Below are 22,340 nucleotides of genomic sequence, written 5' to 3'. Positions count from 1 at the left end.
GAAAAATCGAAATGGGCAAAAATAAAAAGTTGTCTAAATTTGTTGAAAACGGCTAATTCATGTATGCTGAATTAAGAAAATCTAGGTTTAATCCATCAAAAACTATTATAAAGTGGCAAAAATCGGCCAATTTATGGCAAAAAAGCAGAACTTTGAAACTCCTCTAAAATGGTTAATTTTATAGTTAGAGGACTCAAAATTCACTCAAAAACACTACGAAATTGTTTATTTTTTAGAATGTAGCGGTTTTTATAAAACGTTGTTTTATAAAACAAATGCGTTTAAAAAAGTTAAGAAATAAATAATTTATCATGTGATAAGAAAAAAAAAGCGGAATAGGTTCCTAAAAATATTTCCGTCGAGCCAACAGTGAATTCGAGCGGGAATTAAATTGAATAAAAAAATCAATAATTTAAAGAATAATTTGGTGGTTGACAAAAATTCTATCACAAAATGGTGGAGAAAAAGCGAGAAAGAGAGACACAGACAATTATGCATTAAAATAAGAAGACGCAGAAGAAGAAACTATACTCGTAAAAGTCATTTACAGAAGAAAAAAACAATAATAATGATGATAATTGTTTAGATTTTTAGCACAAAAAAAAATTGGGGAATTTTAGGGAAATAATTTCAGATAACCGACACGTCACCGTCCAAATCGATTCTGGTGATGTGATTTCCAGAATGCGTGATTCTCGAAGTAGCCGTCGAGATGTGGGCGGCAGAGCCATTCCAGTCGGAGTCTGAAAAATTTGAAAAATTGAGATATTTTCAGATTTTCAGTGATTCCTAGCTAGGTTTTATTAGAAAAAATATAAATATCCAATTTTCCAATTCCCAACCAAAAACTATGAAAAAGTGGCAAAAATTGGGCATTTTATGGCCAAAATTCACAATTTGAAACTTCTCCAAAATTGTTCATTTTGTAGTTAGAGGACTCAAAATTGATCTCCAATTGATGAAAAAATGCCCTTTTCCAATGTCTAATGGTTTTGTACATTTTCAGAAAAATTATTTTTTTTGCCCAAAAAAGGACAGTCATTAGATGGCCAAAAAATTTTGGGCAAAAATAAAAAATTGCCTTAATTTGCTGAAAACGGGTAATTCATATATGCTGAATTAAGAAAATCTAGGTTTAACCCATCAAAAATTATTAAAAAGTGGCAAAAATGGCCAATTTATGGCAAAAAAGCACAACTTTGAAACTCCTCTAAAATGGTTAATTTTATAGTTAGAGGACTAAAAATTGATAGGTTGAAAAAAAACTGGGCAAAAATAAAAAGTTGCCTAAATTTGTTGAAAACGAATATATTTTGTATGTTAAATTCAGAAAATCTAGGTGAAACCCATCAAAAATTATAAAAAAGTGGCAAAAATGGCAAAAAAGTGCCAAAAATTGGCATTTTTGAAACTTCTCTAAAATGGCCAATTTTGTAGTTAGAGTACTCGAAATTCACTCAAAAACACTAAAAAGATGCCCTTTTTCTATTTCTATATGTTTTGTACATTTTCAGAAAATTTATTTTTTTGCCCAAATTTTTTTTGCCCAAAGGAAAATCTAGGTTTAACCCATCAAAAACTTTTAAAAAGTGGCAAAATTGGGTCATTTATTGCAAAAATTCACAATTTCGAAACTTGTCTAAAATGGTTAATTTTATAGTTAGAGAACTCAAAATTGTTTTGAAAACACTAAGAACTGTCCTTTTTCAAAATTTAACGGTTTCAAACATTTTCAGAAAATTGTTTTTTTTTGCCCAAAAAAAAGGGCAGATGGCTGAAAAAAAATTGGGCAAAAATAAAAAGTTGCCTAAATTTGTTGAAAACGAGTATATTTTGTATGTTGAATTCAGAAAATCTAGGTGAAACCCATAAAAAATTATGAAAAGTGGCAAAAAATGGGCAATTTATGGCAGAAAATCACAATTTTGAAACTTGTCTAAAATGATTAAAAATTTTTTTAAAAATAAATTTTCAATTTTCAGTGATTCTAGGCTCCATTTCATTGCAAAAAATGTTGTTAAATTTTCAAATTTTTTCCAAATTTTTTCCCTACCTCTTGTATTAGTCATCGGTGAGCCAACGTCGGGCTCCGAGTCACTGGCTCGGCTGAGTAGGACCACTTGTCCGCTGCGTTCGTCTCGGAGTCGTTGTGCCAGCGGGGTGCCTCCACGAGATGAATTCGAATGCTGATACCTGCAAAAGTTTTTTTGAAGTTTTGAGAGTTTCAAAAAAAAATTTTAATTTTAAAAATATTTTTTTTTACGAATAATTTTTTTGAAACGTTCGGCATTTAAATGTATGCATTTTTACACTTTTTTACACAATTTTTAATTTTATTTAATTTTGAAATTTTTTTACAAAAAAAATTAAATTAATTTTTTCCGATATTTCAAGATTTAGTCAACAAAAATTTCACACAGAGCACATAAAATTCGAAAAAATCCATGTCAAATTTGTTAAAATACCAAAAATTCTGCAAAAAAACCAGAAAAACTAAAAAATTCCACCTTTTTCCACGTTTTCCTGTTTGAATTCCCTCCAAAATGAATGAGAACTGCCAAACCAAGCAGCGAGTCGCTCCGTCCATTTTTCGACCAATCAGACGCTGATTGGTTGAAAAGTGGGAGGAGCAAATCGCTGATTGGTCGGCAGAAAAGTTGAATTTTTTTTGTTGATTTTTATCGATTTTTCAGCATTTTTTTTGTGGAATATCTCTTTTTTTCATTTAGACAACAACAATTTCACACAGCGCACAAAAAAAAATCCAATTTTAGGTTAAAAAAACCATGTCAAATGTGTTAAAAACACCCAAAAAATCGAAAATTCCACATTTTTCCAAGTTTTCCTGTTTAAATCCCCTCCAAAATGAATAAGAACCGCGCGACCAATCAGCGATTTGCTCCGCCCATTTTTTGACCAATCAGAAGAAGTGGGGGCGGAGTTGGGAAGCGCTAATTGGTTGAAAAATGAGCGGAGCGAATCGCTGATTGGTCGGTAGAAAAGTTGGAATTTTTCTTTGTTTTTTCTCGATTTTTAAAAGTTTTCTTAGTGGAATTTTTGAATTTCCGACTGTTTTGAGTATTTTTGAACCAAATTTTCTAGTTTTAACACAGAATTTTTCAAGCTTTAGTTAATTTAATAAATCCATGTCAAATTTGTTAAAATGCCCCAAAAATCAGAAATTGCACAAAAAACCGAAAAAAAGAAAGAATTTTTCTTGATTTTTTTTTTGGATTTCTCTCGATTTTTAAACGTTTTTTTAGTGGAATTTTTGAATTTCAGAGTATTTTTAACAAAATTTTCTAGTTTTAACACAGAAGTTTCCAAGCTTTAGTTAATTAATTTAGCAAATCCAGGTCAAATTTGTGAAAATACCCAAAAAAATCGAAAATTCCGCAAAAAAATGCAGAAAAACTAAAAATTCCACTTTTTCCACATTTCTCCCTTTGATTTCCCTCCAAAATGCATAAAAACCATCAAACCAATCAGCTAACCGCTCCGCCCATTTTTCGACCAATCAGGAGGAGTGGGGGCAGAGTTGGGAAGCGCTGATTGGTTGAAAAGTGGGCGGAGCAAATCGCTGATTGGTCGGCAGAAAAGTTGGAATTTTTTTTGGATTTTTCTCGATTTTTAAAAGTTTTTTTAGTGGAATTTTTGAATTTCAGAGTGTTTTGAGTATTTTTAAACCAAATTTTCTAGTTTTAACACAGAAATTTCCAAGCTTTAGTTAATTCACACACACATGACACAAAGCTTAAGATTAGATTTTTAGCAGAGACACACAGGTACGTACCGATGGGAACTTGATGAGTGGGTGGTTGTGGTGGGAGTGTTGGAAGACTGAACAAAGTCTCGCTTACTCGAACCGGACGGCGGAAGGGCTCCGTTTTTGGAGTTGTTGTAGGCGTCTGTAGGTGCTGCTGCTGCCGGGGAACCGTTAGGTGCTCGGCGAGTTGGGATCTGAAAATTTTTAATTTTTTTTAAATAAAAAAATTTGAACTATAGTTTTGAATTTGAACATTGTGAACTTAATTTTGAAAAAAATCATAAAAATTTTTTAATGGTTTCAATATATTTTTTCGTAATTTGATTTTGTAAATTTGAAAAAAAAAGAAATTAGTTTTTTTTTTCAAAGTTTCGGTACGAACACATTAAAAACATTTTTTTACATGAGAAAATGATTTTTTTTGGAAATTTTGAAAAAATATTTTTGAAAAAAATCAATTTTTCTTTTTTCGTAATTATGAAAATTAAAAAAAAAATTGAAATTTAGACTTTTTTTTTGAAAATTTCTTTTAAAAAACGATAAAAATGTTTTAATTCAACAGATTTATTACAAAATTTCTTTTAGATTCTTTGAAATTTTCGAAAAAAAATTTTTTTTGAAATTTTTGAAAAAAAATTTAATAAAAAATTATCCCTTTTTATTAGGAATCATTTTTCGAGCGCCAAAAATTTCATTTTTTTTTTCATTTTTCTCAATATTTCAAAAATTCCCTCCATACAAACCTCAAATGGAACTTCCCGTCCCCCGGCTCCACCCCCTCCACCATTGCCCAATATCGAATCCTGTGACGCGTTACCATTCCATTTATGTTGTACAGGTGGCGGTCCTTTCGGGGCTCCGGCTCCGCGAGCCGACTCTTTTCGTTTCGGATATGGTGAACGACCGGTGGCTGAAAATTTGAAGAATAAAAAAAAATATTTATTTATTTTTCAACAGTAATAATATATTAGAAAAATTCTAAAACTATTCATTTTTACAAAAAAACTAAATTTTTTTTCGAAAAATTTATCAAAAAATGTTTTTTTTTGAATAAAAAAAATTGAATAAAAATTATTATTTGCAACATTGAAAACATTTTTTTAATTTTAGCGCGAAACGACAAATTTTCTGTTGAATGCAAAACGGTATGCGCCTTTAAGGAGTACTGTAGCTTCAAAGTTTGCAGAATTGTCATCGATCGAAAAACTATGAAAAACTGATGGAAATTCTGCAAAATTTGAAATTACAGTACTCCTCAAAGGCGCATACCATTTTTTACATTGAACAAAAATATGTCGTGTCGAGACCGGGGAAACTGTAATTTCGGCGCAAAATTCGATATTTGTGTAATATATTGACAGATTTTCTCAATAATTCCAGAAAAATGAATAAAAAATTTTGTCGAATTTCCTGTTATTAATTTCAGTATTAAATTGTTAATAAAAAATAATTGGTTATTACAACAAAAAAAAGCACAAGCACAACAACAAAAAAGGGTTCATCACACACACACATACAAAAAAAAATTGAAAAAAAAGAAACATGCAGTTACACAAAAAAAATAGAGGGGGGAAAGGCAGGGACATACACAAAAATCACAAAAAAAAATTTTTTGCTAAAAATTCCAGTAAAACTCCAAATTAACACGTACTTTTTAAAAAATGCATAATAAAAAAAAATTTCAAAAATTTTTTTTTTTGGTTTTTCTGTTCACAATAATCTTATCCAATAAATTCCGAGTAAAATTTTGATCCTAAAGTTTTCGCTAAAACCCTAAAAAAAGTTCACTTCAGCACACAAATCTTCTTCATCATCCGTGCTCCACACTCCAAGCTGTTTCTCATACATTTTCAGATAGACCCGATACATTCGATCGTAGACGTCACGATTAAACTTACAATTCGCACGACTACGTCTCGACTGAATCTCGTGAATCTCATCGCGAATCGAGGCCATCGGTTTTTGTAGAATCGGGCCGAGCGCTTTCGTCGGCACTTCGGACAGGTCTTCGGGCCGCGGCGGTGGTGGAACGTGTTGGCGGTCGCTCTGGAAATCGAAATTTTTTTTCTGTTGGGATTTTTCTGAAAATGTAATCGGCAAACCGGCAAATTGCCAAAAAATGAAAATACCCGGCAAATCGGCAAACCGGCAATTTGCCGAAAATGAAAATATCCGGCAAATTGCCAAAAAATGAAAATACCCGGCAAATCGGCAAACCGGCAATTTGCCGAAAATGAAAATATCCGGCAAATTGCCAAAAAATGAAAATACCCGGCAAATCGGCAAACCGGCAAATTGCCGAAAATGAAAATATCCGGCAAATCGGCAAACCCGCAATTTGCCGAAAATTAAGAATGCGTATTGTGCAACATATTTGACGCGCAAATTATCTCGTAGCGAAAACTACAGTAATTCTTTAAATGACTATAGTTTTTTGACACAAGTGCTACAGTAGTCATTTAAACAATTACTGTAGTTTTCGCTACGAGATATTTTGCGCGTCAGATATGTTGTGCAATACGCATTCTTAGAAATATAAGTGCGTTAGTTTTTCCACTTCTATGATTTTAAAGGGAGGCGCATTTATGCGGAATGGTCTTGCCGCTCGTTCAGTAATCATTTTCAGCGGTTTCTGTGTAAAATTCGGGTAGATCACATGTAGATCATAAAATAATCATATCATATTTCATATTCCTGTTGCTTTTTCTGTTGCTTTTTCACAAATTAATTGTGATCTACGCGTGATCTACGCGCGGCAAGACCATTCCGCATAAATGCGCCGCCTCCCTTTAAAATCGTAAAAGTGGAAAAACAAATGCACTGTAGCTATTACGGGAACACCAAAACTTTGAGAATACGTACTGCACAACATATTTGACGCGCAAAATATCTCGTAGCGAAAACTACAGTAACTCTTTAAATGACTACTGTAGCGCTCGTGTCGATTTACGAAAATCATTTTTGGCACAAACGCTACAGTAGTCATTTAAAGGGTTACTGTAGTTTTCGCTACGAGATATTTTGCGCGTCAGATATGTTGCCCAATGCGCATTCCTAGAATTTCGTGGTTTTGTAATAAAAATTGTTCAAAATCGGCAGAATCAAAAAAAAAAAACCTTCAACTTGCTCAGCGTTTCCCTGAGCGAATGCATAACCTCGTCGTCAGAATAACCAAAATCGATGGCAATGTCGTTTTGGATAAATTCCATAAATGACTCCATATTGTGCTTTCGGACGTTTTCTGGAAATGGGTGGTTTAGGCGTAGGCGTCGTCGTTTGCCGCCTGCCTGCAGGCACGTAGGCAGGCAGGCAGGCAGGCAGGAGTTTCATTTCAATAAATCCCTAATTTTCAGTAGGTAAATTCATTTTAAACATTAAAAAAATTACTGAATTTTATAGGATTTACACATCATTTTGTGGACCAATTTTTTTTCCCGAAATTTCTAGACTTAAAATTCGAGAAAATTGACTCACAAAATGATGTTCAAAAAAACCTATAAAAAATTCAATATTATTTAATGTATAAGTTAAATTCGAGCCGCGACGCGACACGCAACGCGCCGTAAATCTACACCATATATGGCCGGCGCCAAAATGGCCTAGTTCGGCCTAAACTCTTCCATTTCAATTTATGAGGGAAGCCAGACATACTGAAAATCAAAACTTGCTGCCTACATGCCTGCCTACCGCCTAAGCTCAGGTGTTTGACAGTAGGCGCGCCTGTAGGCACGTAGGCATGAGCCTAGGCACTACTCACTTTCATGCATTTTCATGATATTATAGGCCATCGCTATCAAAATACAATCCCCTTCCACGAGGAACACATCCCAAAGTCTCAATGCCAACGAGAACGGAACTCGATCCAAAAAGCATCCGAACCACCATTTGGTGAGGTAAATGTACGGAATGTCCTGCTTCTCCAAATGCTTGTAGACACGTGGCTTATACTTTTTCAGCACCCGCTTGAAGTGCTCTTCGTAGCGTTGAAGCTTCGGGAAACCGGGAACAAAGAATCCGTGCATCGTGTGCTTCGGACTGACCATCAGTTGATGGAGACTCCAGAACGCGTCCTCCTCGTCCAAGTACATTAGGAAGAGCGCGGCGATCTGCGACATTCCCTGACAATAGCCGACTTCTGTGTTGAACATCGAGTAGGCGGCGAGCACGTTGAGCAGCGATTTTTGTCTGAAAAATATTTGGTTTTTGAGAATAATAGTTTTTTTTTAAATCAAAATTAAAAATTAATTTAAATTTAAAAAAAAATTAAATCTGAAAGTATATCATTTTTATTACACAGACGCGAAAAATTTGAAAAAATTGGTTTTCTAGAAGTTTTTTTTTTGAAAAAAAAAAGAATTTTGGAGAATTCGAAGCGAAATTTCGCGATTTTTGCACCAAAAATACGGTACCCGGGGTCTCGACGCGACATACTATAGTTTTAAAATGCAAAAAAAAAGGTGTGCGCCTTTGAATGGTACTGTATCTTAATTTCATACATTTTTTTGAGTTTGAAACTACAGTACTGTTTAAAGGCACACACACACACATACATTTTCGTATTTAACAAAAACTTTTCGTGTCGAGACCACGGGTACCGTATTTTAAGCAAAACAACCTAGAAATTTCGCGTCTGAATAATATTTTTTTCCCTACAAACGCCCACTCACTTAACATCATAACGTTTTCGAAACGCCAAATGATCGCGATACGTCCGATTAATATCCAAATCGATTTGCTTGATATCCTTCGAAACTAATCTTGCTCTGAGCAGCAGCTCCGCATACACATCCCGCCGCTCGTGCTTCAGCCGTTCCGCACCGAGAAGTCGAGGCCAAATGACGATCCGTAGCTTCTCGGGGATGCCCTTCCATATCCGATCTTCCATCTTTTTCGACGGTCCACCCGACTTCCACACCTCAATCATTTTCAGCCATTTCTTCTCGCGACTCAGCTCTTTGATGATTCGTCGTTTTTGGAGATCCGTTCGTTCGTCTGCAGTCGCTTTTTCGCCTTTTTTACTGCAAAAAAAAAATCATTTAATATTCTCAGATTTTTACAGAAAAACACAAAAAACGTACTGTACAAAACCAAAACGATCCAAATTCGTGTACAACTCGAAATTCGGATTCTCCCAAGCATCAACATCAGCCGCGTCGGGACCCTTCTCGTATCGATTAATAATCGAATCACGTTCCATCAGCTCCAAGTACTCGGGATCATCCTCGTCACTCGACGAGTCAGCGTCTTCAGCTGGAAGGATGGAAATTGATTTTTTCGGAGATCAGGTTTTTTGAAAATAACTGTATTCTAATACCCTAAAAGCTTCTTCCGTCGGCACCATGTGGCACAGTTTAATTCTACAGTAACCCTAATTTGCAAGTGGTGCCCGGCTGTCCCATCACGGTTTGATCTACAAAAATGCGGGATTTTTTTCCCAAAAAAATGTGACGTCAGCATCAGTTGAAAAGTCTGAGAAATTCCCGCAATTCTCGTAGAGTTACGTAGATCAAACCGGCATTGCACCTGGTCACGTGTAGACAGAAAGTCCCATTACGCTTTGATCTTCGAAAAATTCGGGAGGTGGGACGCAGACATCTCATCTGATTTCGTACGGTTAAGAGCGTGATGACGTCACATATTTTCGGGCGAAAAATTCCCGCAATTCTCGTAGATCTACGTAGATCAAACCGACATGGGAGAGTAGGACACCAAGGAGTTCATAGCAACAATTCTAGGTTTCAAGTTTAACAACCGTTTAATTTAAATTCCCAGATCCGTTACCTTCCCCCTGATTATTGTTGTTAAACCCCCGCAATCCGTGCACCAGACTGTAGTGCTGAAACTGCTCGTCGTCGGCGTCGGGCTCTGTGGCGAGCAGCCGCGATATCCGATTTTCCGCCTTTTTCAGCGGCTCACTGAGCCGACTGGCCAACTGATTCTTGACACGAAGCGACGCGGTCCGAAGCATCGGACTAATATCTATAAACGACGGAGACGGCGAGGCGGATCGTGTGCTCCCGGGTGATTGCGGCGTCGGCAGATTCTCATCATTCTTCCCGTTGTTTTTTGGTGCCGTAGTTGCTGCTGCTGTTGGGGGCCTCCGCAACGACTGAGACCGCCCAAATCGGGAGATCACAGCTCCAAGCGAGCCGCTGCTCGGCGGCTCTCCGATTGACACGTCAATTTGAATCTCGCGTACTTTACGCACAGATCCGTTCCGCCGGAAGTTAGTGGTGGTGGTCTTCGGATTGTTCTCATCCTCATCGGTGTCCGTTGCGTCCAGCGAGATCATTGGTACGTTCATCATCAGGTCAGATTGAGATCACAAGTAGAATTACTAGAAACGAAGAGGATTTTGAAAGAAAATCAAAGAAAATAAACGATATTCGGAGTGAAAACAAGCACGTAGTGCCAGATTTGATCTAAAAAAAATGCGGGAATTTTTTTTCCATGCGAAACTGGTTGAGAACTCTGCGTCTCTTCTCCCGCATTTTTTGTAGATCCACGTATATCACGCCGAAATGAGACACTGTGGCACCACTTAACTAACAGTGTAAATATTCAAAAAATTCTATAAATCCCAAGAATCTCAAGAATGAGCCAGAGAAAAAAAAAATTTTTTGGGCTTATAATTCAGAAAAGAGCCACAATTTTCACACGCCATCACAAAAACAACAGGAGGAAATGGAAAATTTGTGAAAATTGTTTGACAAAAAAAAGGGGAAAAACGGGGCAAACAAAGCTTTGTTACACACACACATATTAAATGATTCTTTCACCGCCTGCCTGTGCACGTACGTATTCAAAAGAGAAGAAGCAAAAAAAGTTTAAAAATTCCGTTTTTTTTTTCGCCAAAAAAGGGTTGTTTTCACAATTTCTCAAGCTTTGGTGACATTTTTCAAAACAAAAATTTCTTCCCGGATTAAAAGTGCTGACAAGTTTCAACGGGGCTTATCGACGCGATTAGATTATGTCAAAAAAGAAAAAAAAAGTGTTTCGAATGTTTGAACTAAGCACGTTGTGATGGAGGAAAAAAGGAATCCATTTATTAAATCGAATCAGAAACCTCTTAACTTCAATTTCAAATCTGACTAAAACCGAAAAATTGTGCTCAATTTGATATCATAACTTTAACACGGATTAGAAGACGTATGTAAATATACCGTGTTTCCTAATAACGTCTAGGACATGAATGAATGCAATTTAAACAAGTACTTGGTTTGAGGAGCCCCGCGGTGTCAGTATGTCCCATCACGGTGTGATCTACAAAAATGCGGGAAACGAGTCGGTTGAGAACATGATGATGTCACACTTTTCTGGACAAAAGTTCCCGAATTTATTGTAGATGATCAAGCCGTGATGGGACAACCTGACACCACGTGTTTGAGCTTATTAAATTAAGAAAGTTGCGATCAAACTCTGTCAGAATTGAGGTACGATACTAATGTGAAAAAAATTCAAAAAGTCTTCAGTCAAAATTCAAACGTTTTGAAAATCTTTACAGCATTCCAAAAAACGCTCCACTAGACCAAACTACAAAAGAAATTTAAAAAAGAGAAATGAATCCTCGCAAAGTTTTCTCACATGAATTCCAGCGCAGATTATCAAATGTTCTTCTAAAAATTATGAATACATGCGTATATTAAATATAAATGTAGCAGTTCCCACGATATGATACGATATTCATCAGTTTGTTGTAAATGAGGAAGTTGGAAAAATTTCGAATTTCGGATTTAATGACTGTCTGTATACAGGTTCTCTAGATGTCAATAAAAATGGGAGTGGGTTACTGTAGTTTCTTACACGTTCCATCAGTTCGTGTAGAATGCTCCAAGACTACTGTAACCCAGAGACCTCCAGCGAAAAAACTAACGGAACAAAGAGGCTGTCGGAAGAAATTACCACATTGAGCAAAAAAAAAAAACAAAACTATATAACCGGTACCTCCCTCTGTCCCCCGTCCATTCATCCGGAGCCACCACGAACAAAATACGACGAAATTAATTGCCAAATATACGGCTTCTTCTTCTTCTTCTTCATCTTCTTCTCGCTGCTCACTCACACCCCAAGCGAGCAAGCGAGCTCACGCAAACACATATTCCGAAAAAAAGAAAAAGACGGGGGGAGGCAATATGAAAAGTAAGAGGAGGAAAAGTGTGAGCAAAAGACATAGATATGTGGGGATATCTATATATATATATATGGATATCTACTAATAAATAAAGTTATTCGGACACACAAAAAAAAAGAAAGAAAAAAAAAGAAGAAAGAAAGAAATGAGAACAACGAAAAAAAATAGTGAGAGAAGCGAAAATAAATAAACCTGAAATCCAAGTAATTTCGGGATTTCTAGGTGGTTACTGTACATTCAATAATCTACTATTTGGTATAAAACACATCAAATATGTTGCAGTACGTATTCTCAAAGTTTTGGTGTTCCCGTAATAGCTACAGTGCATTTGTTTTTCCACTTTTACGATTTTAAAGGGAGGCGCATTTATGCGGAATGGTCTTGCCGCGCGTAGATCACGCGTAGATCACAATTAATTTGTGAAAAAGCAACAGAAAAAGCAACAGGAATACGAAATATGATATGATTATTTTATGGTCTACATGTGATCTACCCGAATTTTACACAGAAACCGCTGAAAATGATTACTGAACGAGCGGCAAGACCATTCCGCATAAATGCGCCTCCCTTTAAAATCATAGAAGTGGAAAAACTAACGCACTGTACGAAACCACGAAATTCTAAGAATGCGTATTGCACAACATATCTGACGCGCAAAATATCTCGTAGCGAAAACTACAGTAATTCTTTAAATGACTACTGTAGCACTTGTGGCAAAAAACTATAGTCATTTAAAGAATTACTGTAGTTTTCGCTACGAGATAATTTGCGCGTCAAATATGTTGCACAATACGCACTCTTAATTTTCGGCAAATTGCGGGTTTGCCGATTTGCCGGGTATTTTCATTTTTTTTGGCAATTTGCCGATTTGCCGGATATTTTCATTTTCGGCAAATTGCCGGTTTGCCGATTTGCCGGACATTTTGATTTTTGGCAATTTGCCGGTTTGCCGATTTGCCGAACACCAATTTGCCCGGAAGTTTTCAGAGGGATTTTTATAACACGGAAACACTTAAAACTGTGCTGTTTTGAATTTTTATTTCCAGATATTTTATAGAATTTTCCTATTTTTCAAAATACATATGGGAACACTCATAGAATGCGTACAATATTGCCGACTAAAAACAAAATTCTGAAATTTCCAAAAAAAAAAAATGGGCAAAACACAATTTGTCGAAAAATTTCGGCAATTTCTGGATTTTCTTTCAAATTGAACTGCTATCGAATTTCAATAGTATAAATTCTATAAGTTCAACAGAAAACTTCAGACAAGTATTGAGTAGCACAAAGTTCAATATTTAACGAATTTGTACTTAAATTCTAAAATTCCGGCAAATTTCCGGTTTGCCGATTTTCCGGAAATTTTCATTTTCGGCAAATTGCCGATTTAGCGTTTGCCGGATATCAAATTTGCCGGAAATGTTCATAGGGTGCATACAATTTTGCCGATTAAAATTGAAATTCTGAACTTAAAAAAAAAATGGGCAAAACCACAACTTGCCGAAAATTCTAGGCAATATATGAATTTTCGGCAAATTCGGCAAATCGACAGTTTGCCGAAAATTCCAATTCTGGCGTTTTGCCAATTTGCCGGAAATTTTCGATTCCGGCAATTTGCCGGAAATGTTCAATTCTGACAATTTGCCACCTTGCCGGAAATTTTCAATTCCGGCAATTTGCCGATTTGCCGGAAAAATCGTTTGTTGCACCACAATTTTTCGGCAATTGTCGTTTTTCCGGCAAACTCGGCAAATCGGCAAATCGACAATTTGTCGGTTTGCCGGAAACTTCAATTTCGAAAATTTGCTAATTTGGCCGAAATTTAAATTCCGGCAATTTGCCGAAAATTCCAATTCCGCCACTTCGCCGTTTTGCCGAAAATTCCAATTCCGGCACTACGCCGATTTTCGAAAATTCCAATTCCGGAAATTTGCCGATTTGCCAAAAATTCCAATTCTGGCGATTTGCCGATTTGCCGGGCAAAAATAGTTGACCGCCTACCCCCATCTAATCTACTGTAACCTTAGCTCCTTCGCACCTAAATAGTTCTAGCAAAAAGAACACGGACTTCGAACTTCTCCAAAAAGCTCTAACTCATTTTGCACGGGACCCCGAAACAAGAACTGAGAAGACCCTCCGGAATTTAATTAAAACACGAACAACCCGAAACATGTGTGTGTGTGCGTGTGTGTGTGTGTGCTCCGTGAGCCACCACCCCTCAATAGAAAAAAGAGAGGTCGTGTAGAGTTGCCCGTCAAAATGAATTAAATTTGTGGTATACCAAGGGGGGATGAGTGGAAAAAAGGAAAAAAAAAAGAAGTAAGAAGTAAGATCGAATTAAAAATTCGTCCTTTTTTCTCCAATTCAAAACGTATATATATATATATATATATATATATATATATATCGGATTAGTATCTATAGGGGTCTCGGGCTGTCACATCCAGTACTACCTACACGTTTACAGCATTTTCAGTCGGGCACCTAACACCAAATTACTTATTCATACTCATTTTTCGAGCGGTAACACGATACACATCTCAACAATAGATGGAGGGGTCTAACCAACAAGTGTGCAATGTTTTGGGTGAGCCCAGTCGCCAAAAAAAGAAAACAAAGCAATAAAACTTGGCTCGGAAGGACACCGAAATCGGACGAATGAATTGGTTAAAAAAACCATAGAGGGGCTTCTTGCAACATGGTGCAACGAAAAATATTGGCTGAAATTCCGAGAAGTATCACATCAGGGATGTGTGGCAAATTTGCAGAATTTGCCGAATTTTCCTAGCTCGGCAAATTTTTCCCTAAAAATTTAGTAAAATGACACAATACTGAGTTACACGGAACTTATTCAGAAACCAGATGTATGTTCAGAATTCAGTAGTTTTGGTGTTCCAAAAAACATGAAAAAATTTCAAATTTTTCAGAGTTTGTTAAGCACGGCAAATTTGCCGAACTTGCCGAGCTCGGCAATTTATGGGTTTGTAGATTTGCCAGAAATTCTCAATTCCGGCAATTTGCCGATTTGCCGGAAATTTTCAATTTCGGTAAATTGCCGATTTGCCGGAAAATTTCAATTCCGGTAATTTGACGATTTGCCGATTTGCCGGAAAATTTCAATTCCGGTAATTTGACGATTTGCCGATTTGCCGGAAAATTTCAATTCCGGTAATTTGACGATTTGCCGATTTGCCGGAAAATTTCAATTCCGGCAATTTGCCGATTTGTCGATTTGCCGGAAATTCTCAATTCCGGAAATTTGCCGATTTGCCGGAAATTTTCAATTCCGGCAAATTCGGCAAATTCGGCAACGTGTCGAAAAAAAATATAGAGGGTCTTGCAACAAGAAAAATATCGACAAAAATTCCGAGAAGTATCACATCTAATTTGTAGATCATGTGTGTATGCCGACTTCTGGGGCTGAAAACTAATTTTTTCTGAAACTACCGTAACCCTACAGTATTCCTACCGTACCACTACTGTACCACTACAGTACCCCGCCTATATTCCTACACTAACCCCCAACTCCAGATGCCAAAACTTCAGAGGTGGACGGCAAAACGGCAAATCGGCAAATTCTAATTACCCCAGAAAAAAAACTAAAATTCTCCGAAGAAAACACCTCGAGAAGCCACGAAATTTCAACTTTTCAGGAAGAAAAGTGTGCACTTTTACGAAAAAAAACAACCCAACTGAGAAAACTCGAAACGAAAAAAAAATTGACTTGGATCACTTTTTTCTGTCGAAAATACAAAATACAAAAAAAAAATGTATTCCATTTTTTTCTGGCTATAAAAAAATATGAAAATTTCAATTTTCCAAGTGTCGTCACCACCGAGTTTCTTCTCTCTTGACTGATGGCTGTTTTTATCATGGCCACGCCCACCCCATGGGAAAGAGCACATAGTTGCTCCGAATTTCATGATGATTGACAGGTTCTCTATATATCGGGGGCAAAAAAAGGAAAAAAAACGTAATAGGAAAATGATTTGTGAGACTTATTTTAGTAGACATTTTTTCTAACTTGCTATAGAAATTGCAATTTTTCAAAAAATTCCCGGAGTACCGGTTCCGACCCAAAATGACCCGAAACTACCAAATTTCGTATTAAGACATTTTGAAAACTTCTCAGAAAAAAAATTATGGGGGTTCAAAGTTTTGGAAAAAATTCTCATTTTCAGCTACAATCACAATTTTTTCAACTTCTCGGTGTCGCAGCCTCTGGAACCTAATTTTTATTTAATTAGCACTTTTTAATAAATATTGGGGTACTATATTAGGCGTTTATTCGTTGATTTAAGTAAATTTTCGGTCAGTGGGGCACAAAAATGCACTTAAATCAACGAACAAACGCCTAATAAAAAACCACAATTTTATTAAACAGTGATAATTAAATGAAAATCAAGTTCCAGACGCTGCAACACCGAGAAGTTGGAAAAAATCTGTTATTTTACCTGAAAATGAGTCATTTTTCCAGAACTTTGAACCGCCATAACTTTTTTTTGAGAAATTTTCAAAACGTCTCATTACGAAATTCGCTAGTTTCGGGCCATTTTGGGCCTAAAAAAGCAGAGTCTCAAATTTCGGTACTCCATCTTTAATAACGTCTACGAATTATTATTATTCGCAAAAATTCGTTTAAAAAAATTCAGAAAATTTTTTATTCTTGAATCTCCCTACAGGATGCTGCAATTAGTATTTCCTCCAGTTTTCCAACACATATAACAAAATTTAATGAAAAACAGGAAATTTGCCACTTCATTTTCATTCTATGCATATAGCAAAAATGCATACGTCGCAGGAAAAAAGAGCCTCTCTAAGCCGAGGATTTTTGAGCTCCTATAGAGGAAGTTCATATAGCTTCCGGGGGGCTAAAGAAGATTTGTTTCAAAAAAATTATCTAGTAGTAGTAAAAGATACAAGATATCAAAGTCTAAATATCAAATATCAAAACCCAAACTCCAGGTCAGAATCAGAGAGCCATGGAAAACGACTGCTCATTTGCACGGGGAAGAAAAACCGTGAGAGCTAAAAATCGGAGAAACTCCCACACGTTTGTGTGTGTGTGTGTATGGGGCAGGAAATTTGCAAAAAAGGGTCTTGTGATAAGTATTTGATAAATGAATGCAAAAAAATGAATGCGATGTATCAAAAAAAATTATATTCCAATGCACTTTCTTCCAACAATTTTCTAGTGTACATATTATATGAATACATACTAATGAAATTCTGATCAAGAGACTTTGAAATAACTATGAAAACGCCTAATTTTGAAAACGAAATTCTGAATTTAAAATATCCAGCAATACCAAAAAGTTATTCGGCTAATCTAGTTTAGTAGGAGAAATAACTATTTTCAGTGAAATGATACACTTTTAACATTTTGGATGAACGTTTAAATTAATACGATTGCATTTATTTCTAAGATCCCAGAATTTTATGGAAAAATTTCTTGCCCGTGGTTCTGAAATTGGCAAAGGTTGGTCAATAAACTAAAAATTCTCAATGTTAATAGAAACATTACTCTAGAACCTTTTTCGCAAATATTCAGTTGTGATACATTTATTCCATAAATTTATATTTATTGTTCAGTCACCAGCCAAAGCAAATAATAAACTATAATACTAACTATAAATGATAAAATATAAACTCAAAGAGCATATAACATTTCAGAGAAATGAGCAATATTGACAACTACTACTATCACATATTAATCAGGTGACCATTGATAAATGGGGAGGATATTCGGCGGAATAGAAATGTGAAGGAGTGAGTCTGCTGGGAAAACGAGGATGAAAGACCATTAATTGGAAGGGATCAAGCTCATAGTAAAACGATTTAGTTAAAGTTTCAAAATTATTTTTATATATGTGATCTACTAAATTTCAAAAAATGCTAGCTCTGCACACAATTGCGATGCATTATTATTAAAGACCGAATTTGCGGTGCCTAGTTTATACTAGCAAAAGCTCAAACTTTTGGAAGAAATTCATGAAAATTGTGGAATATTGTGAATTAGGAAATCGGGTAGGATCATCAAAAACTGAATGTCGAATATCATGTGCATCACTAATATGGACTGCAATACTAATTTTCAGTAGTGTGTATTTGGGTATGCATAAAAAAATGATTTTTAGATTAAAACCCTTCTAAAATAGTTCATATTGTACATATCTAGGTCTCATAATTCACAGAGCTACAGGAAATACCATTTATATGCAATAATAGATTCGGAATAAAAATCGAGAATATACGGTATATACCAATTCGATGCCGTTTTCCAATGATACATTTTTTGTAGGTATTTTCAATAGTGTATTTGGGTGCATAATGTAGTATATGCAATACTAGATATCACTAGATACCCAATTAATAACATTTGCCAATGGTACATTATTTGTAGGTCGACTTAACATTCCAGTTCTCACGTGGAGTCAGAAAGTCCCACATTCCGCTTTGATCTTCGAAAAACGCGGGAGGTGAGACGCAGACATCTCAACTGATTTCGCATGGTTAAGAGTGTGCTGACGTCACAATTTTTTTGGGAAAAAAATCCCGCATTTTTTGTAGATCAGACTGTATTGGGACAGCCTGACACCACGTGAGTTCTGGGATAAATGGGGCGTTAAAACTGATATGTTGTATTATACCATTTTCAAATAATAATTACGTTTTACCGTATATTTTCGGCATCTACATATATGCATATTGTGATAGATAATAATCACTCACAAATGCTCATGCTAACCCACGAGGCGATTTTCTCGGAGAACTTTCGCGCCCGATCCTTCGCCGACATTGATAACGTCGATTGAAGTGGTCCACCACGTTGCATCAATCCATGATGTTGGCTCCCGGCAATCATTGTGGAGCTCCGTGGCGGTGTTCCAAGATGCGACCATTTTCGATAGAGCGTCTCCGTCGGATTTGATATTTCACTGATTTTTCGTCGCGAGACTAGCGGCGAAGAGGAAGAGTTTGTGGTGGTAAATTGGATAAGAGACGAGGTTGATGCGACCGCCGATAGCATATTTTTTAAATGAAGTCGTCTGGAAGTGGAATTGTTGAAGAGGGAAACGAGAAAGTTAAGAGGAATAGTTGCCGAAAAAATAAATGTTCAGCAAGAAAAAATGCAATGTTATGCGATAACACACAAAACAACTACTATATTCGACTGACGTCATCGAGGTGGGAAGCCATGGAAAAACTAATCGAGAAACATCACTTTCGGATTAAAGGTGGTGTAGTCGAATTTCTTTTTATTGCTTGATTAGACTCAAAATTGTCTGAAAACGCCGAATTTCATAACGAAACTTATTGAAAACTTCTCAAAAAAAAGTTATGACGGCTCAAAAAATGACCTAAAATTAGCTAAAACTGGAAATTTTACCGACTCGTCAAGCGGCTGGAAACAATTTTTTTTTTGAAATTACCGTCTAATTTTGAGTATACAGTGTAATTATCTTGCGTTTTCAACTCGATTTAGGTATTATAAAGTCGATGGACGGCGAGATTTTTAGATTTTTAAATTTTTTAAACCAAATCTCGCCGTTGATCGACTTTAAAATACCTAAATCGAGTTGAAAACGCAAGATAATCACATTGTATACTCAAAATTTGACAGTGATTTCAAAAAAGTAAGTTTCCAGACGCTTGACAAGTCGGTAAAATTTCCAATTTTAACTAATTTTAGGCCATTTTTTAAGCCGTCATAACTTTTTTTTGAAAAGTTTTCAAGAAGTTTCATTTTCAAGAAGTTTTATAGCGAAATTCGGTGTTTTCAGACAATTTTGAGTCGACTACACCACCTTTAACTATATTTCATATATTTTGTATGTCAATAAATATATTTCAAGATGAGTGAAAGTTTCAGACAGAGAGTGAGATGCCTTAATTTCCTGTGTTGTCTGCTACTCTCTTGGAAAAATTAGAAATGTATATGCCCCACGCAACAAAAAATGGAGAAAATTCTGGTCAGAATGAAGCTGTCAGTCTCAGGCAGGTTGTGCTCGTTTTTTTGTAGAGTATAATCTTAATATATGACTTTGGAAATTTGTAAAGCTCTTCAAATTGTGCATATAGAGCCTTTTTTATTTATTAAAATAAATAATTTAGACTATAATATGCAAAATTTTTTAAGGTCGTAATTAAAATTAAGGAAAAAAAAATTTTGGAACGTATATACTCAAAATATGCTCAAATAAACGAATTTCAAAACGAAACTTTTCAAAAAATTTTCAAAAATTTTTTATGCCCTGGTTCAAAATTTCGAAAAAAATTACACTGATTCTAGCTAAAATCTCGAATTTTGCTCACTTTTCCGTGTCGCATCAATCCGAAGTTGACTTTTTTGGAATTATCATCCTTTATTGCATATTCTGATAGTTTATCTCATTTAATTTCGTTGATTATGGTACATTAGGCAACCAATTGGCAAATGGCATTAAATATACCTAAATCAACGAAATCAAACGAGATAAACTACCAAAATATGCAATAAAAAATGATAATTCCAAAAAAGTCAATTTCGAACAAATGCGACACAGAAAAATGGGCGAAATTCGAGATTCTAACTATAATCAGTATAATTTTTTCGAAATTTTGAACCGGGACATAAAACATTTTTGAAATTTTTTTTGAAAAGATTCATTACAAAATTCGTTCATTTAAGCACATTTTAGGTATAAACGCTAAAAATTGTTCGAACCAATTAAAGCTTCCTTTCTTAAAGTGAGCTAGTATGCTCATAATCCGAATTAGCAGAAAATTCGAAAATTTCAGCGAAAAATTCAATTTCAGAAGGGGGCAATTCTGTCAACCTGTCAGTTGGGAAAAGCAAAAACCTCGCCGTCCTCCGCTAGGAAATACCGAAAAAAAGATATTCCTAGAATGAATAGTAATTCAGACAAGAAGCCGACATACTTCTAAGCACACACCTTCCAATCGAAAAAAAAATCAAGGCTCACGGAGCAGCGCTCAGGTTTGCTGGGAGGATGTGAACAAATGCAAAAAAAGAAACGGGGGAAAATTGGAAATAGAGAATGCTATTGTGAATGGCTGTGCGCATCAAAACCACTTTAATTTCCTCTTCCACTTTTTTTTTGCTAGTTAGTTTTTTTCAAAAAAAGACTGAACGTCAGAATATTCCGAAAAATGCCAGGATATGGGTGGTGCCTATAAAGGCATTTCCAATTTTTTGAAATAAAAATTTCTAATCACGTGGTGTCAGAGTGTCCCATTTCGGCGTGATCTACGTAGATCTACAAAAAATGCGGGAGATGAGACGCAGAGTTCTTTCTACTGATTTCGCATGGTTAAGCGCGTGCTGACGTCACATTTTTTGGGGCGAAAAAAATTCCCGCATTTTTTGTAGATCAAACCGTGATGGGACAGCCTGCTGACACATTTGGTAATGAAAATCCCTAATTTTCGGTCAATTTTTTCGAGAAAAAAACGGCAGATAAGGAAAAAACTCGCCGAGTTTTGTGAATTTGAACAAAAAAAAAACAACAGCGAGAATTTTAAATATTCAAGTCACGGAAATGCATCTCACCATCGAATAATAACAATGATAATAATAATGAAAACATGGATCCCAGAAGACAAAATAATAATGAATCATTCATAAAATTTGCCGATTTTTTTTTCAAAAAAAAAAAATCAAACATAAAGCTCCGCCCACTTAATGGTCAATATTTCTAGATTTGGATATTCACTGGAAATCGCTAATTTTCCCAAGTTTTTTATAAATTTTTTGACAACTCTGAAATTTTGCAACAAAAAAAATCAGAAATTTTTTTTCTAAAAAATTAAACATTCAACAAAAAAAGCTTCGCCCACTTAATGGCTCACGTGGTGTCAGGCTGTCCCATCACGGTTTGATCTACAAAAAATGCGAGAATTTTTTGGCCCCCAAAAAATGTGACGTCAGCAAGTTCTTAACTATGCGAAATTAGTTGATTGAGAACTCTGCGTCTCTTCTCCCGCATTTTTTGTAGATCAACGGAGATCAAGCCGAAATGAGACACTCTGACACCATGTGATGGGTATTAGTTCTAAATTTTGAAAATCGCTAATTTTCTCCGGCTTTCTATAAATTTTTCGAGAAAATTGTTGATAAATCTGAAATTTAGCAACAAAAAATCAGAAATTTTATTTTCCAAAAAATTTCAACATAAAGCTCCGTGCACTTAATGATCAATATTCCTAAATTTTGAAAATCGCTGAAATTCTCCGGTATTCTTTAAATTTTTCAAGAAGAAAAGATATCAATTTCAATGTTTTTTCTAAAAAAAATTCAAAAAACCTCCAGAAAACCGGACTTTTTGGCCTAAAAAGATCCAGGAAAATGAGAAAATCTCTGGCAGAAACTGCAAAAGATTAGCTTTTTCTATTAATAAGCTATTGGAATTATCATAGGGCTTAACCTAATCTTTCACTGGA

At 35.6% G+C, this 22,340-nt stretch overlaps 1 protein-coding gene across 4 annotated transcripts in view; it reads right to left on the bottom strand.

Annotated features, from left to right (window-relative positions):
- Positions 1-209: 209 nt before the first annotated feature.
- The window catches only part of tbc-17, a gene marked incomplete at both ends in the record, with an annotated part of 31,155 nt that continues 9,024 nt past the window's right edge, over positions 210-22,340 (bottom strand). Inside the window, 10 exons of one of the 4 annotated variants that reach the window (NM_001267427.5) lie at positions 210-743; positions 2,054-2,193; positions 3,794-3,960; positions 4,510-4,676; positions 5,665-5,812; positions 6,883-7,007; positions 7,524-7,951; positions 8,434-8,784; positions 8,845-9,016; positions 9,548-10,105. In NM_001267427.5, the coding sequence (NP_001254356.1) occupies positions 631-743; positions 2,054-2,193; positions 3,794-3,960; positions 4,510-4,676; positions 5,665-5,812; positions 6,883-7,007; positions 7,524-7,951; positions 8,434-8,784; positions 8,845-9,016; positions 9,548-10,070 (2,334 nt within the window). Of the gene's footprint in view, positions 744-2,053; positions 2,194-3,793; positions 3,961-4,509; positions 4,677-5,664; positions 5,813-6,882; positions 7,008-7,523; positions 7,952-8,433; positions 8,785-8,844; positions 9,017-9,547; positions 10,106-18,932; positions 18,947-22,340 lie in introns of those variants that run through there. The other 3 variants (NM_001027263.7, NM_001027264.8, NM_001267426.3) reach the window with 3 other exon arrangements.

This window comes from Caenorhabditis elegans, chromosome II (assembly GCF_000002985.6).
Source record: "Caenorhabditis elegans chromosome II".
Taxonomy (NCBI): domain Eukaryota; kingdom Metazoa; phylum Nematoda; class Chromadorea; order Rhabditida; family Rhabditidae; genus Caenorhabditis; species Caenorhabditis elegans.
The sequence above is the reverse complement of the archived record's forward strand: the minus strand, read 5'-3'. Positions and strand labels throughout refer to the sequence as shown.